This window comes from Lipophrys pholis (genome assembly GCF_963383615.2).
Source record: "Lipophrys pholis genome assembly, chromosome: 12".
NCBI classification, from domain to species: Eukaryota; Metazoa; Chordata; class Actinopteri; order Blenniiformes; family Blenniidae; genus Lipophrys; species Lipophrys pholis.
Genome location: NC_137641.1, coordinates 19,877,116 through 19,893,817, shown reverse-complemented (window position 1 = coordinate 19,893,817; position 16,702 = coordinate 19,877,116). Strand labels below are relative to the sequence as shown.

The window sequence follows — 16,702 nt, the reverse complement described above, 5'->3', positions numbered from 1 at the left end:
TTTTAAATCTGGAAAAATCAGTGTTGCCAATTGAACCCAATAAGCATAAAACTCCCATAAACATCATTAAACGCACACTTAAAGACCCTGGCGTTTGCTAAATAATAGTTTCTGGTTGAGTGCAGAGCACATCAAGAGATACTGACAGGCAAAAAATCCTTCAGTTTGGTTTTTAACAGGATCTTCACACATTTTGTACTTTTTTCCTTTTACAGATGACATGGTTTTTCTAAGATCCTAATTTGTACTGGTCATTTCCGTTTGAATCATGGCTTTATGTGATTTTTTGTTATCGCTTTATTTTCTCTCGTCATAGCCAAAAATTGTCCTCGCAGCCTTTTAGCCTTGAGCAACGTTTTCACTTCATCAAGTTTGTTCTTGTCCAGAAGAAAACCACCAAGCTCTACCATTGTCCCAGTGTAGTCAAACCGGTTACACTTATTACATTCAGTAATGCAAATGTGTCTTGTTAGTATAAATGTTACTCTCTACTCATTTCTCAATAATGACACAAACCTCACTAATCCTAAATAAATTTAATCATTAACTCAAACAGTGCACAATGCAGTCCTATGTGTAAGCTACTTCAAATCTATTGCTGTAACACTCTCATAACACCAGGAACAAAAAGCTTCAAAAGCAGATTATATTCGTTTTATAGTCCACAAATTCAGGCTATGTCCTCACACGGTCTCTTTCTGTACGTCTATAGGCTCCCTGAAGGTCAAAGCGCACAGTGTGTGTGTGTGTGTGTGTGTGTGTGCGTGCCTCAACGGAGAGATTGGAAACTGACACTTGTGTGTCCAGAATAGATGCAGCCAGCTGTTACTGGAACGGGCTAAACTGCAGCGTTACCCTCAGTCATGTCAACGTGAACGAGACAGACCGAGAGAGAGTGAAGCCAGCATACACGTGCATGAAGCTCCTGCAGCCAGCTGATACCGGCTTCACAGTGCACACATACACACACAGAACTGTGAACATATCCAACACTAGATGTTAGGGGGGGAAAAAAAAAACAAAAAAAAAACTTAATGCCTGAGGGTTGAGCTACCCTTACTGTGACCTTCACACTGAACGCAACACTGACTGTAAAGCTATAAAAATAAACCTGCAGTAGAGGACGAACTACTGTACGAGGTCAAAGTGTCACCTGATTGTTTTACTTTTCACTTGAAACACCACACATTAGACTAAGTTCTCACGACGTACTTATATTAACTATACGGCCGTCTAAATAAGCACGTGACATGAATGAATGGACAGGTAGCGCTCCATATTCAGGTCTCAATGACAGTTCTGTTTAACCTGTTGCCAACACCAACGAGGGACAATGGTATGAAAGATTGTTTCTTAGCTTCGTGCACTGTGTGGTCGACACCTGCCATGCATCTGATGCACAAGATCATGAGAATGCAAGAAGGAGCTGCAGGTGGTGCTAAAGTGATTATCAGGTGTGAAACATCTGTACATAACCCTCAACACACATGTTCCCAGTACAGTTTCCAACTAAAGCGCACCAGCCCGATATATAAGAACCCAAGAGTCTGTATGCTCTGATTTTATAATAGGTTGCGTTTCCTGCATAACTGTGCAGTTCATATTGGTATTCTCATGTTGTTACTTGGCAGTGAATGTACTGGCTGTGGTCGCTGAAACAGGAGAGCTGGTCATGCAACTGCACATATGGGGCAATCTCACAAAAGTCATACACTATATGAATGGAGATCGCATTGGAAGTAGTTGAACTGTTATTGAATTCTTAAGTAAAAAGAAAAAAGTCTGGCATTTTTCTAATAGATTATTTATTCATTATGAAAACATTAACTGAGGAGCGTTATTTAGCACAGGCCAAGTACAGAGGAAGTATGAATGACCAGAACACATTACACAACTGGAGTTGCCTTGAGGAAAGACATTTTAAAAATAGCTGAACATTCACGAAAGTAGCAGCAGCAACCAGTGATCTCAATATGTGGTGAATATCAAAATGACTGGAAAAGACCACGCTTTCTTCGGGGCAGTGTGTCCACATCACAGCCTGTATGGTTTGGATGTTTGTTGTATATGCAAAGCCCATGTTGTGAGAGTATTCCACCTCATGACTTGTCTTTATTGCAGCAGTGTTGAAGTGATATGGATCGACAATGAAATTGTTCCACAACTGAGTGCATTGGAAATGAATCACTAATATGCATCCCTGCATCGTTGTGTAGTCTCTTACCTGGACTAGCACATCGGCCGAGAGCTTGATGGGTCCTAAAAAACCGCACGTATGAGGTTTTGACGGCACTGCTGCTCTGCAGCTTCGCACAGGACACCCCGCTGAAGATGGGGGTCGAGCAGCTGGCCACCACAACGCGTAGGAGGCTCGCCATGGTGCGCACACACACACACACACCTGACAATCGCACTGCAGGAGGAGCTCAACGAGACGGACAGCAGCCCTCCTGGGGAGGAGACATGACGGCAGGAGCAACAGATCGAGAGGGGAGGGAGGGAGGGAGGGAGGGAGAAAGGGGAGAGTTAGAGGGCGAGAAGAACAAAAAGATGAACGTGTGTTAAACAATTTTCCAAAGAATACAAAGTAATTACACAAAAGCAGTTTCAAACTGTGTTCTCGTGTTGAGCAAGCGTCCAGCAGTGTGTGACCTTTCACCTTATTGGACATGTTTTGCCCTGAAATCCAATACAAACTCATCTGCTGGAGCCACATATTACAACCGTCCTTCAACCGTGCTAACAGACAGTCACATGGAAAGTGATTTATATCTTAATGCGGACTTTACATACCTGTTCAATATCAAAAAAGCAAACAGCCGCGTCTTTAAAACCACAGTCCCACTGAGTGACATTGAGGCAGTTAACCGCATGTGTGGCAGTATATTTACTTTAAAAGGAGATAATCAAACCGGGATAAACTGGGCCTGGGGGGCTGGTGTAGTAGGGTTTGAACTAGAAACGACCGGCGACAACTTCCCCCATGACACAGAATAGTGTCCTCAATGAAACAGTTGCAGATAACAGGTCAAAAACATGAACCAAAGTTCATTAAACAAATAAATTACTATCAAACATTAAACAATAAATGAACACTACCACTCTTTAGTGCTGAAATGAGTCAATTAAAAACAATTCTAAAAAATACGGTTTAAAGGTGCAGTATGTACAATTTGTTAAAAACCATGTTTCTATACTTTTAACTTTTAAGACTTTGTGTTATTCTCATATATAACATCTCAAACTGTCCTACACTGAATTAGCTTTGGTACAGTATTTGTGGATGTATTGAGGGACCTATATTAACCCACATTTACAATTTCCCCCAGAAGGCAAAGAGTTTTACCTAATTACACTGCAGTCCGCTGTCAAAATCAACACAACTATGAGTCTTTTTATGTAACTATATAATCTGTTTCACTGGATTTTCTGCACTAAATGCATTAAGACATACATGTATCCAATAATAAAAGACATTTCCTCATTTTTATACCACAATCCTTTCTCATGCTCCCACTGTCTCACAATGGGCCTGTTTACACCTGCATTAACAAACATTTCAATTGATATGATGACATGTGGCGAGCCCTGATGCAAACTATTTACACTCATCGTGCAGTTATTCTGTCCCAAGACAAAGGCGAGGTTTGGTCTTATCTGTATTTTAACCAAGAACAGCAGATGTTTTTAGAACTGCTACAGATGTGTTCAATGAAAACATGGCGCACACTGATGACGTTGACATATGACCTATTTTCCTTCAACGACATTGTCCCCGGAGCGCATTTGTGACACTAAAAAACCTATGTGGTCAGATGTGTCCCAGACCACCTCAGGAAGTGATTTGAGCGAAAGTGCTCGAGTGCCTGTTTACTCTTGTCTTTGGGGTTGCCTCATGTGCTCAGATCACCAGAGACTCATGTTAATGTCAGGTGTGAACATATTCTTAGATACTGAGCAGTTAACAGTCGACATTAATATAACCATCAATAGGATTATAAACTATGAATCATTTGAGCACCCTGTGGGTTCATCTTGCATACATCTTTAAAACTTTTGATATGCTTACCTCTTCAGCTTGACTTAACGTTGAAAGGTATACAGTTGTTTTGTTAATTTCTTAGTATTTTGTTCAAAATTACTGTTTTACAATGAAATTCTCCAATTACTCATTGATTCATTATTCCTCTTTCATATACAGATTTATCTGTTTCTCACATTAGCTTTAAATAGATTGTTAGTTTTAAAACAATATATATGTATACTTTAAGTCATTTAAAAATAGATTTCCGTCTTGTATAAATTCCATTGTTGTTTTAGTATACACATTTCTTAGCTTTAATGTTTCATTCTCCTCATCTCAGTGAGTAGTCATATTATTATCACTTTGTCAATATTACACGTTCACATGCATTAATAGTACTAAAAAGATTAAAGTTTCATTTACTGATGTGATGTCCACACAGGATATATTTGTCATAAATATCTGCATTTGAAATGAGCAGAACTGAAAAATGAAACAATGGAAGGCAGTTTGATATGAAGAAACTACCACGTCACCACAAAGCGCTGCCCTTCATTGATATGAATTAATAGGACAGTTTCAGTACAATAACCATAACACAGCCTTAATCCTGCAAAGGTTTGATGGTTATTGCAGAATGTGCCACTTTCACCCAGGGTCAGGACTCTCATAACGCTCTGTTAACCTTTACAACACCATAAAAACAACATCTCCTCCTAAATCTACGCGAACAACGCGCCATGACGCGCAGATCCAATTTTTTTTTTTATATATATGTTTTTTAATAACATGTTTTTCTCGCAGGGCTTTTATTTCTGCACAATGTCTCTCCGTGATTCAGAAACAGCGTGATTTCCATCCTTTCTGCTTCTCTTTTTGTTTGCACACAGCGGCGATGGGGTGGGGGGAGAAGCTAACACCAGCTAGCAGTTAGCAGCCGACAAAAACAAAACAAAAAAGTGCCGCTGGTTTGAATGGACGCGGCCGCAGTGAGAGTGGAAAAAGCCGCAATGCACACCGCGGGCAAGGCGAGGCCGAGACAACTGAACGGTGGAAAGTGAGAGGAGAGAGGTGTTTGAGGACGGATAACGCCACTGACCTTTGCAGACAGTCCGGGCTCAGTCTGTGTGCAGCGAGCGAACACGAACTTTCCGTCGTCGACCCGGAAGAGGTCCGGCGGAGGGATACATTTATCATTGGATCATATCAGAGGACATCGGACACATGTGAAGAGGCATTAAACGTCGACAATCCCATCGAACTGCGTGCATTTATCTCCTTAAAAAACAAAAACAAACAAAAAACACGTTTATATTGGCTGGCAAGAAGATATCTGCAATTTATATATGATCAGATTATTAAACGATGCTCAGCTAATGTGCAAGGTTATGTCTGTTTGCAAGCATGCGTACCCATAAAGATGCCAAAAAAAAAAAAAAACAACAACTGTGGGATTAAATAATAACGTATTATTGAATAGGACGTATCTTTTAATATGCTTCACTAAAATGGAAATGACGTCCAAATCCATAAATTGAGTCAGAGGAGATGCAACTTTTTATATCTCCACTAAGAGGTGCAACAGTGCAATTTATGTCTCACACAGTCTAGGATCCATTCTGCCTCGACCACTGAGACAAACACTCCATTCACATCCATCCATCTTCTGCACTCCTGATATCTTGTTCAGGGTAACTGGAGTCACTCCCAGTTTACTCTGGGTGAGGGCAGGATACACCCTGGTGAGGTCACCAGGTCATCACAGGGCAAACATACAGAGACAGACAACCATACAACCAGAGAGACACCCATGTTTACACACTGATGGAGTTAATTGGACGTAACCAATTACCTTCAGAAGCATGTTTTTGGACCATGGGAGGAAATCTGAGTATACCTGGAGGAAATCCATGCACACATGGGGGGGAACATTCAAACTCCCCACAAAAAGGCCCCGGCTGCTATTTCTCTAAAATATTACTCAGAAAGACCCCCAAACCCAGAAGACAGCCAGGAATAATCTCACTGTGATACAGGAATGCTATCCACCACACACTCCTTACATAAACCAGTGATCCACTGTCCTAGTTCTTCTTGGTCCGACAGAACTTCAGAAAAAGTCACTACAAGTCACTCATTACAATTAATTCTGTTGTAGCAGGGGGGCATCTAAAACATGGATAATAGTTGCCCTCCAATCCAGATATTAAGTTCAGCCTTGACCCTGCTGTGGTTGATATGGGTTTGGAAACAGGTAGATGGAGTGCTGTAATATTTGTTTTTTTAAATCGAATCATACACCTTTTTATCTAAACTAGGATCATGGGACTTTGGCCATTTTTCTGTTTGTGCCAGTGGTTTCCAATCCTGATCATGGAGTTGCATTGTCCTGCATGTGTTAGTTCCTGCTCCAAACACACATGAAGTAAATAAATTTAGCTCTGCTGAAAAGCCACTGATTAAAGTGAAACGTCAGAAAGCAGATACTTTCTACTTTCTGGTTTGATCTATTAAAATGCATTGTTCCTTTCATAAATGAAAAAATCCGAACAACAGTCTGTATTTTGTTTCACATCAGAAATCATAGATATATTTAACTGTCATTATACTATATGTTTTGTCACTCACAGGTGCATGTTGGCTGACCTTTTCCCTCCCACCGTGGATGGACACAATGATAGGAGCAGTTTTTAGAACATGCGGTGAAATGTGAGTTGCATCGTGACGTACATTTCGTTTACGAAAAACGTTATTTGTTATGTGGACCCGAAACACATGTGGACCGTTCCGGTTTAACTTTTGAGTGGAAATTTTTACTGAAAAACAAACATGTACAAAGTCAGGGACATGAACTCTGTTGACACGTTTACAAGAACATTGTTTATTCATCTAACTGTTTGTCTCATTTTCTGCCTTCATTCAATGTACAATATCAAATGCATCCACCTCCAGGCTTGTATATGTGCTGCATACATTATGAATACTATATTTCTTTCTCGCACTGATCATCTGGTTCTCTTTATCAGGCTCAGGCAGTGGAATGCATTGTTGTTATGCCTGGTTTTCATTGTAGGGTTTTACCCTACGGACAGCTTTACTCACATTCTTTAGCTTTCTTTTTGGCCTATTTGATGAGGTTTTCTCTTTCGCTGACATTAAAACTGCCAATTCCACCAACTAACCTGGTAACTTGCAGATCAAGAAGAAAGTTCAAGGATATCTTGGAGGATGATGTCTCGTTGGAGTGAGTGAACTTTTGTTGAACCTTGCAGTGTGCAGCATGTGTTATTTTCAGGGTGTATTTTCTTATTAAAAAACACTTCCTCACATTCTCTTGAAGGCCTGTTGGGTTCAAATCCTTTTTTTTTTTAATTAAGGGAAACATTTGGGTTCTTATATTTACCCAACCCTCGCTTCCAGAAAGATTGGTACAATGCAAATGAATACCATCTTAAGAATGTGGAGTCTACTTAAATCCTACATTTGATTGAAAAAAGCGTTGCATGTTGCATGGAAAATGAGACATTTCATTTTACGTAGCACTTTTGAAATATAAAAGAAAACCAAATTGAATGCTGTATTTTATGGTTTACAAATAGACAAAATTGCAGCAAATATTTCAATTTATGTGTACTAAATCTAAAATATAAGGAAGTTTTTCTGTTTGAGTGGAGTCGAGGGAAAAAAATTATATTTCTGCTCAGGGTTCGGGGGAATGCTTTTACACAGTATAAAGAAAAAGTAAGCACAGGGTTAAATTAGTTCTCCATGATATAATAAGTTTTAGTGTAAAACTTTCAGTGTAACAGTTGCATGTATAAAAACCCACCAGGGACTTTGAATTAAAAGTGTTTTTGTTTTTTAATGATTCTTGAGCCAAACAGGCATTGATCAAATTATCATATATTGTCAAAAACATCTGAAAAATATCACAACAAAACAAATTACTTCTTGGTATGAGATTAAGCATGTGCACCATGGGCATTGGAGGGGGACAATGTGGGTCAAGCTCTATAATAGAGACTAATCCTGCACACCTGGAAAACCTCTTTGTTATTACATTTAAGAAGGTGAGATACTTGTATGTGCTGGCAGAGATGTTTTAGGAGTGGTTTTTGGAAAAGATGAACACTTTCCTGGTCAAATTCTTTTCCGTTTTTACTGCCTGTGGCCACGCTTTACCTCAAGAGTCTAGTTCAGACTATTCTCGGCACCTGTGGGCAGTCTGGGATATTTATGGCTGCTGCAGGAACTGGTTACTGCTGTTGTCCTTCATTTGAAACTGCAAATGCACAGTGACATGTGTTTAAATCAACATTGACAGTCAGTCTTCACTTGGTGTGATAATGTGGGGAATCTAATTGTCTCCACCTCGCAGGCATGTTATCTGTTTTTGACCCCACTCTAGTGAGGTCAAGAGGTCAGATGCATCTTCTCAGCAATGCCCCTAAGGCCGCAGCAGCTGCTTTCACCTCCTGACTAACTGTGAAGCCTGGAGCAGCACCGAGTCATGCAGCTGTGGTAAAGCTTGTGCCAGTAAGTATGAATGTACACGTGAGTGCACTGGAATACCAATGCATAGAAAATATTGCCTGTATGACCGTGTATTTATATACCGATTCACATAACTTAGGAGAGGAAAAAAGCCCTTGTAACCCCCCCCCCCCCAGAAAACTGCATTTTTTTTGTTTACTTAATTCTTTTTGTTTGAGTGTGATCAGTTGTTTTATTGTTAATGGACACCACTTTAAGACAAAGCAGGACTACACAAATATAAAAGAATGATATGTGTGAAAGAGAGAGAGGGAGTGAGAGAGAGAGATATTTTTTTTTGCTGCAAGAAAATCCTTTGAAGTTGCAGAAAATTCCAGGGATTTCCTGTTAACGATCGTCAAGTTTAATGTGAACCAGGACTCTGCAAGCAGAGCGAATGTCTCTCGCAGTCAGTCGTTCTGAGGCTGTGAGGGGTTAACATCACCAGGGTCTTTGTTTTCCATTCACCTTTCAGATTCCAGATTTGATCCACCTGCTTTTTCTCTGGATACACAGTACAGAAGCTCATAGTGAGCATTGGATTTTTGGTTTGAAAGCATGGAAACTGCTTTAATGAATGTTTTGTGAGCTTTTTAAACTCTCAAATCAGACTCTTCTTGTTTCCCAGGGGTGAAAACAAAACTACATGAATGTCGGATTTTTCCAGATGAGGACTTATGAACTGCTCAGCAGTTCCAGCTGACCACCACACCAGTTTTACAGCTGTGTCACAGTAAGGATGTTTCATTTTTACACCTCGCACTATTTGTTGTTCTTTTCTACTTTTTGGAGCCTCAGCTACCCGGGCTTGCTTAACGCCTGGTCGGGAATTCATGGAAGCAAGTCCAAGGACCAGTTGGATCCCAATGTAAGGGATTGGGGGGATTATTCAGACCTCCCCCCGGGTGTCGAGCATGGATTAGGACTGGAAGAAGAAGATAGCAAGCATGGAGACAACAGGGGAGTTGAAGAGCCATCTTCGAGCCTCACTCCGGAGCTGGACTTCTTGGCTGACTTTGCAGGCAAGGATAAATCCTCTGATCAATTAAAGCATGTGTGATTGACTTTCACAAACTTACTGTTTCTACAATCTGCCTGTTCACCCTTTAGGGAAAAAGCGGTTATGGGTGATCACAGCTCCTTCACACAATGACCACTATCTTCGCATGATGGAGAAACAACTCGAGGATACAGACCAGGTACTACATGACTCAAATCAGCGACTCTTTTTTTTTTCTTTTCTTTTCTTTAGGTTTTGTTTGGATTGATTGATTCAGAACTTACATGTCTTTGTTGCTTTCACTGTTTCTCATAGAAAGGTCTGAACTGCCGCTTGGCGGAAAGAGACACCTTCATTATAACCATCGTGCAGAATGCCATGATGGAAGGTCGGATCCAGAAGACAACACTTCAAGGGGAAGCCTCAGTGGAAAGTCTGGATCCTGACACTGTCACCAAACTGCTGCACCACCTGGAGCTCAACAGCCAAGTAACCATCAACATTTCAGTTTATCTTAGCTCATTGACTACTATTGTGACTTATCAATTGGCATGTTTTGGGCTTGTACTCACAATTTCAGGAGTTCAACATGCTGGTAATGAAGAAGAACCTGCGGGTCAGTGAGCGCTTCCCTTATCCGGTCCGCACTGAAGCGATTTTGGAGCTAATTGATCAGTTTCCAATGAGAAAGCTGGAGAAGATGACCAGAAAAGGACCCAATATGAGGTTTCATTATACTACTAAGTCTCTTCGAACAAACAAGAGAGTTTTGCAAGTTATTTGAGTCCAATCTAAAGCAATAATAGGTATTATAAGTCATAATTTAAAGTAGGTAAAAAGTGTTCAGTGATGCTCAAGACTAATAATTAAAGTTATTAACAATCGGACAAATAAATACACGGCTTATGAATAAAATCAATTGGGAATTGACATGCAAACTGAGACAATAGAGGCCAAAAACACTGAACTCAATCATTATTTAAGCAACCAATGCTAACAAGAGTTTGTTTTCAATTTAGAAAAATAATTCACGGTGTTAATCCTGATGTTGTCTGGTAGCTATGATTGTTTCACTTTTTAATCTCAACATATTTGAATCTATTTGGGGCCATCAATTGAAGTAAAATACAAGAGACATTCAAATGTCTTTCGTCAACTAATGTACCATTTTGCCTATTTCACCAGCAGAGGGGACAGGTCACAACGGAAAACTGTATTTTGAAACACAATTAAAAAGGGCTGATAACTCTGATGCTTTGGGAAGGAAAGGCACACTATTAGGTCCAAGATCACTCTAAGTGCAAATCCTGATCTGGCAGTTGGGATCCATTGGCAATGATAAGCATTGTAGACTTGCTATAGAAAAGCCATGTTTCCGTTGATAGTAGAGGTCATGTTGGCAAAAAGTTTACTAGTTTATGGATTAGTTTTACTAGTAGGGCAGTCAGTATTATTGTCCAGGCTTGTTGTACAACTAGCTTGACTAAATGTCACTGGTTTTCAAATTGCTTTTCATATGTCCTGCAACTGCCATACCTGTTCACTTATTTATTAACTGTATTTTTCTTTCCATTATATTTCAATTTAAAATATTTTTTAATTATATAAACATTATTTATATAAATATTATTTATTATTATTATTATTATTATTCACTTCTTTCATCATCATGCCCAGCCCCATGTGAGTTGTCTGGTTAGATTTAATCAATAGTGAGTTCAGCAACCAAATGCAAAGGCCAAAAAGTCAGCAATAAAGAACTGTCTGAATGACTAAGTCATATCTTCTGCATGTTTTTTCAGATATTACTGCAGGTTATCATAAGAGACATTAACGTGTGTTATGTTGACAACCATGTTCCACTGAGTGTATTCATTGTGTTTCTTGTTTTAGGTGTAAAAGCACAAAAAAGAAGCTTGTGGTTAAAAAGATGAAGAAAAAGATGGTGCTGAGCCCACAGAGGCGAGGAAATTTGACTTCTGTGATGGCAATGCAAAGGAAACCTCCTCTGGATAGAAAAGCTGCTCTGAAGAGTAAAATCCAGGATATACTGAATGGGCGGTCGAGGTTTGTCATCCGTAAGACTCCCTCTGCAGGATCTCAGAGGGTGAAGGACCATAGCACTGTGGATCGGGCGACATCTAACGCCCGAGAAAAGGAAAAAGGGTCTGTTTCAAGAAACGAGGATATAAAGAAAGCCAGGTGCTGCTGTTGTCTATGTGAACATTTCACTGGTTACGTTTTGATTACAGTAACTTATCTGGTGCATCAAGCTTTTTTCTATGTCTTCACACCAGATTAAGATTTTATTAAGACTCCTTTCTCATTTTTGTTTTTATTTTAGGCCCGACTCACCAGTGGAAGCAGGAAAGAACAAACATGGCGGGCAAAACAATGACGATAAAACCAAACTTAACGAAAAGATGGACACACAGGACAAACAGAGCTCTAAGAAAAAAGGCAAAGGGAAAAAGGGGAAGAAAGGTAAAGGAAGAGGGAAAAAGTCCAATAAAGAGGCAAGTGAGAAAGATAAATCCGCCCTGAAGGCGTTTCTGGATGGTTTAAAAGGGACAAGAAGGCTGATGGTGAGACCTTTTCAAGACCTTTTAGCACTTGTGCCTGTTTTCTTTTACAGTTGTTGTAGTACCAATCTTTTTATCTTTTCTGAAATCTATGTTAGCAGCACCTGCAATTTCATTATGTCAATTAAACAATAACAAATAAAGCATAAAACATTCTATTATAAATGCACGAAAAGATGTCAGGAGACCCACTTGCTACCTTCTGTGTCCTCTTCCAACAAGGTGATATCAACACCCAGCCGCCATGCAACACTATACATCCAGCAGAATGAGGAGAACAAGAAGCAACACTGTCAATTCGTGATCAGGAAGATCACGTTGGTAACTCTTGTTGGTGAAGGTAGCCAAGCCACACTCACGCTGGAGCACCAACAGCTGGGTAAGAGGCACGTATTTTTTATTGTGTCATGTGAATTTAAATATTTTTGTCTGGACAACATTTAGTTAGCACTTCTCTAAAGTACTTCCGCAATATGACAGGTGCTGCAAATAAGTAAAAAGGCAAAATGACCACAAGGAGATAAAACAGCAGTCAACACATTGCAAATGGTTTGGCACTTGCCAAGATTCAAAATGTTGTTTTTAGACATGATGGATAATTTAGCTTTTTTTTTTATTTTTATTTTTTAAGTTATTTACTTGATTTTACAGTATAATCTTGAATCTATCTTATTTTAAGATTTCTAATCAAGTAAAATTTACTTTCTGCATTGACGGATAATTTCACTATCTTTAAGTAATTTTCCTCAATTTATTGTTGATATCTTATATATGGGCAACTCTTTTTTGCAACGCAGTCACTTCATATTTCTCTGAAGGTCTGAACTGAATATACCTCAGACACGTTTAAGTTAACTTCAATACTCACCAAGAGTGCCTCAATTAGCACCATTTCAAAAATTATTTTGTCGATCTCTTTTGTTTGTAAAGTGGCTGAAACTATGATTTAACACCTGAGTACAAATAATAGAAACCTCTGAGCAATATAACAAATTCAAACATCTGAGAGTCAATGTAGTATTTGCAAGATTTAACATTTGGATGTGAGGTTGTGGGACTTTGGGGTTTAATTAATGTCATTGGTTCACATTGCAGAGTGTTCCTGGTATTACTCTTATTTTCTTAAATGAGCCATATACCAGATGCTTTGTTTCAGAGTCGGAGCCTCGTCTCATTGACCGATCCGACCAGTTCTCCGATCCAGACCTGATCTCTCTGCTGAGGACGGAGCTCGGCTTGTCGTCCTCTGACCTCTTTTCAATGACCGTCACCGATTACGACATGAGATCAAATGTAAGTTATTCTAATTTGGGATCCCTTGATGTGTCAGGATAGTCATGTTTACCTGCTTGGAGTGATAACATCAAATATCACCTTCTTTCAGGACTTTTCAGGCTAGTTCTAGAATCATCAGCCACCCTGGTAGCATGTCAGGATAAATCCTTATCTGGGTTGTTGTAGTTGCAACAGAAAGGTCATCAGACATATAAAAAAAAAAATAACTATACGTCCCTTGTAACCTTGCAACCCTTGTAAAAGGGAGAAGCTAAAAAGGCAGCCATCAGCTTTTGAACATTTTTAAATTGTTGAACCCTTTTCATTTTTTTAATTGAATCCACTACACAGTCCTAGCTCTGCAGCATTTTGACAATTACTAAAAATGTAAATGTTTTGCGTTTTGTTCTTATTTGTGCAGGAACTGTTGTAAGTGGTGTTGCTTGCAAAGACATTTTAAAGCATGCGTTTCTCTTAATGATTAATCAGCTTTGGTCTTTGACCCCCAGAGAGTATTTGAGGCTCCTCCATCAAGCTCAGCTTTGTTTGAGTACATTGACAACTTTCCCTCGAGGCACTCAGAGAAAGAGAAAGAGAGGAAGATTCCTTCAGTCTGCTCTAAAGACGCACAAGAGTCGGTGGTTGAAAACTCACTGCTCAGGTAGAGTCACGTATCAACGACTGCAGCTTCACCAGACAACTCATTTTAAACAGTCCTCACTCATCTGTATCTGCTCCCTATCTTAATAATTGTATATATAATGTGTGAATGTTTAACAAAGCAACATTTCAGTCAGTCTTTTCATCTGTGTCTAGGTTCATGTCTAAGAGGAGACTGTTGCTCATCTCTGCTCCCTCTGAAGATGATTACTCTCTCCAACAACAGCTCTCTGCTCTCAGTGGTCAGGGCTGTCACCTGGGTGAGGAACACAACACACTAATACTGCTGTTGTGCGACATAGGAGTGTTGCAGTAGTTTCTCCCTGCTCAAAACGCAGGGAAACACAAGCAGTAGGACCAAATATATTTGGCATTACCGGAAGGAATTACATAGTGAATACAATCATATTCACAAAGAAAAAGCAGACGTTTTCATTATTCAGGCCCGTATGTCTTCAATCTGTTTCAAGTTTCTGTAATATTTACCGTTTGTTTTTCTTAAGAAATGATCAAGATCTTCCCATTTGTTGTGTATACTACTCAATCAGCCATTTTTCCTATTAAGCAGATGATGATATTCCCACAGCTTAACACATAGGCACTGAAAAGAAAAACAATGTTTAAACTATAAAGGTTCATATTAGGTGCATTTAACACATGCACGACCCCAAATATTGCATTCTATGTGTTGTAATGATATTTTTCCTCTGATTTTATGAGCTTGTCTGACATTAATATTTAGTTCTTCCTGCTAAACTACAGTTTCTTGGATCTTCCCGTAGGTATTCGTCACTTCGCCTTGTTAAAGTTGACAGGAAATGGACAAAAAGCAACAGGAACTGTTGAGCTTTTCCCCTTAAATGGTAAGTGTTTAGTGGAGATACTAGGGTGCTGTAATTTTATCAGCCTTTAGGACAAAATGTCTCCATCTAACGTCACGATGTAGAAAATGGGTGAAAATGTATAATTATCCCAACTAGCATATTCTATTTCATTCATTTCTTCACACTATGTTACAGAAAGTGTACAACTGAGTTTTTGTCACTTGTCCAGGTCGTAGTCAGAGTGAGGTTGAGACACTCTCCCGTGAGATGGTCAACAATCTTAGGGACCAGCTGAAGATCAGCAAAGACTACTTCAGCATGCTGGTGGTGGGGAAGGACGGTGATGTCAAGGCGTGGTTCCCGTCGCCCATGTGGTCCCTGGATAACGTCTACGACCTGGTGGACTCCATGGAGCTCCGCCTGCAGGAGGAGAAGCTGCAGAAGAGGCTGGGGATCCACTGCCCCGAGGAGAGAGGAAGAGGAGGGAGCGAAGAGGAACACTACGGTGGATATGAACGAGCGGAGGATTCGTACTTGTATCACCGATCAGAGGAGTAATGAAAGACAGGAGAGTGGAGGGAAGATGTTATCTACATCTGAGAAGAGACAGGAATGCAGCAACATGGGGATTTGACACAAGCAAACAAATAAACAATGACCTTAAAAAAACAACATGTTTTTAGGACTCAGTTTGTAAAATGTAAAAAAAAAATCATGATGCTGTTTGTTGGTTACCAGAACAAAAAGGCTGGATGCTTTTAAACCAATAAAAATACATATGAAGACCGAATATTGGCTTGGTTTCATTCAAGTCCTAATGGAAGCATATGTGTAGCATTCAAATGAAAGCAGATCAAGCTTTTTGGCAGCGCATCTGTCCACACTTTCACCAATGTTTCCATGTGTGAAATATACAAAAAGCGACTTCCCCTGCTTGTGATGCAGGAGGAGAAAGTCCATTTAAGCGAAACAAGTTTTTTTTAGTTTTTTTTAACTTGACTTCAACATCTGTTTTTTTAAAGGGCTGCGGCCTGCAGAGGCGTCTGGGTCACTGAAACAAAGAGTTGTTGAACTCTTTTGACTTTGCCCTTAGAGAAATCTTTGGCAGCAGTTCTTCATAAAACAATGACTGACTTCTCCTTCGTTTGCTGAAAACAAAATCTTACTACACAACAGCAGTACCAAGTGTTTCACCACTACATCATTTCAGTGAACTCATTCGCCTTACACAAACCGGGGAAGAGTTAAATGTTACGGCATGCAACTCACACAAAAGCAATGTTTCGTGAGAAAGAAAAACGTAAGTACAGCCGTGCCAAAACACAAAATGAAGATGATGTTTTAGAACAAAAATGCAAAGAAGACAGAATGAAAGAAAAAAACACAAGAGACGACACAAAAAAATGCAAGGAAACACTTGCAAACTCAACAATTGACCTTCCTGACTTTCATATTTTCACACTAGAATTGACTGCAGCTGCAGGTGTAAAACACTCATTTTGTGATTTAAAAAAAAATGTATTGTACTTTTAAGCTTGAACCCTGGGAAGTGCTTGAACAAGACAGCCGAGAGGGTGAAAGAATTATCTCATGGGCTACTTCCTAAATAATGTGAGTTCTTATTTCCGGGGTTTGAAATGAGCAACATTATTTCAGTTCATGCTCCGATGGCGTTAACAAGCTCTCTGTGTGCCAGTACCACACACGCACTGTGGCTGCTACCAACGAGTTGATTTCTTAACCAAACAAGGATAATGAAAAATGTTGCTGCTGCTGCTGATCAATAATGGCAGAATAAAAAAAA

At 39.7% G+C, this 16,702-nt stretch overlaps 2 protein-coding genes across 3 annotated transcripts in view; one reads left to right on the top strand and one right to left on the bottom strand.

Annotated features, from left to right (window-relative positions):
* The window catches only part of nnt (nicotinamide nucleotide transhydrogenase), a 37,878-nt gene extending 32,701 nt beyond the window's left edge, over positions 1–5,177 (bottom strand). Inside the window, exons 1-2 of the mRNA XM_080476350.1 lie at positions 5,124–5,177; positions 2,225–2,450 (exon numbers count right to left, since the gene is read on the bottom strand). Coding sequence (XP_080332476.1) covers positions 2,225–2,378 — 154 coding nt within the window. The 5' untranslated portion in view covers positions 2,379–2,450; positions 5,124–5,177. The remainder of the gene's footprint in view (positions 1–2,224; positions 2,451–5,123) is intronic.
* Positions 5,178–8,960: 3,783 nt separating this feature from the next.
* On the top strand, positions 8,961–15,686 carry ccdc80l2 (coiled-coil domain containing 80 like 2). Of its 2 annotated transcripts, none has more exons than XM_080476375.1 (13): positions 8,961–9,087; positions 9,168–9,579; positions 9,668–9,756; positions 9,873–10,046; positions 10,138–10,283; positions 11,451–11,759; positions 11,902–12,142; positions 12,362–12,518; positions 13,296–13,432; positions 13,924–14,075; positions 14,231–14,334; positions 14,857–14,937; positions 15,128–15,686. In XM_080476375.1, the coding sequence occupies exons 2-13, from the start codon at positions 9,297–9,299 to the stop codon at positions 15,454–15,456; spliced, it is 2,202 nt and encodes a 733-aa protein (XP_080332501.1). In that variant the 5' UTR covers positions 8,961–9,087; positions 9,168–9,296; the 3' UTR covers positions 15,457–15,686. The 2 variants fall into 2 exon arrangements, with proteins under 2 accessions (XP_080332501.1, XP_080332502.1); XM_080476376.1 differs by having other exon boundaries at positions 8,967–9,087; positions 9,186–9,579.
* The last annotated feature ends 1,016 nt before the right edge of the window (positions 15,687–16,702 follow it).

Coding starts and splice junctions, on each gene's coding strand:
- ccdc80l2 (XM_080476375.1), top strand. CDS start 9,297: ATGTTTCATTTTTACACCTCGCACTATTTGTTGTTCTTTTCTACTTTT. Junction 9,757..9,872: donor AACTCGAGGATACAGACCAG/GTACTACATGAC, acceptor TGTTTCTCATAG/AAAGGTCTGAACTGCCGCTT. Junction 10,047..10,137: donor ACCTGGAGCTCAACAGCCAA/GTAACCATCAAC, acceptor TCACAATTTCAG/GAGTTCAACATGCTGGTAAT.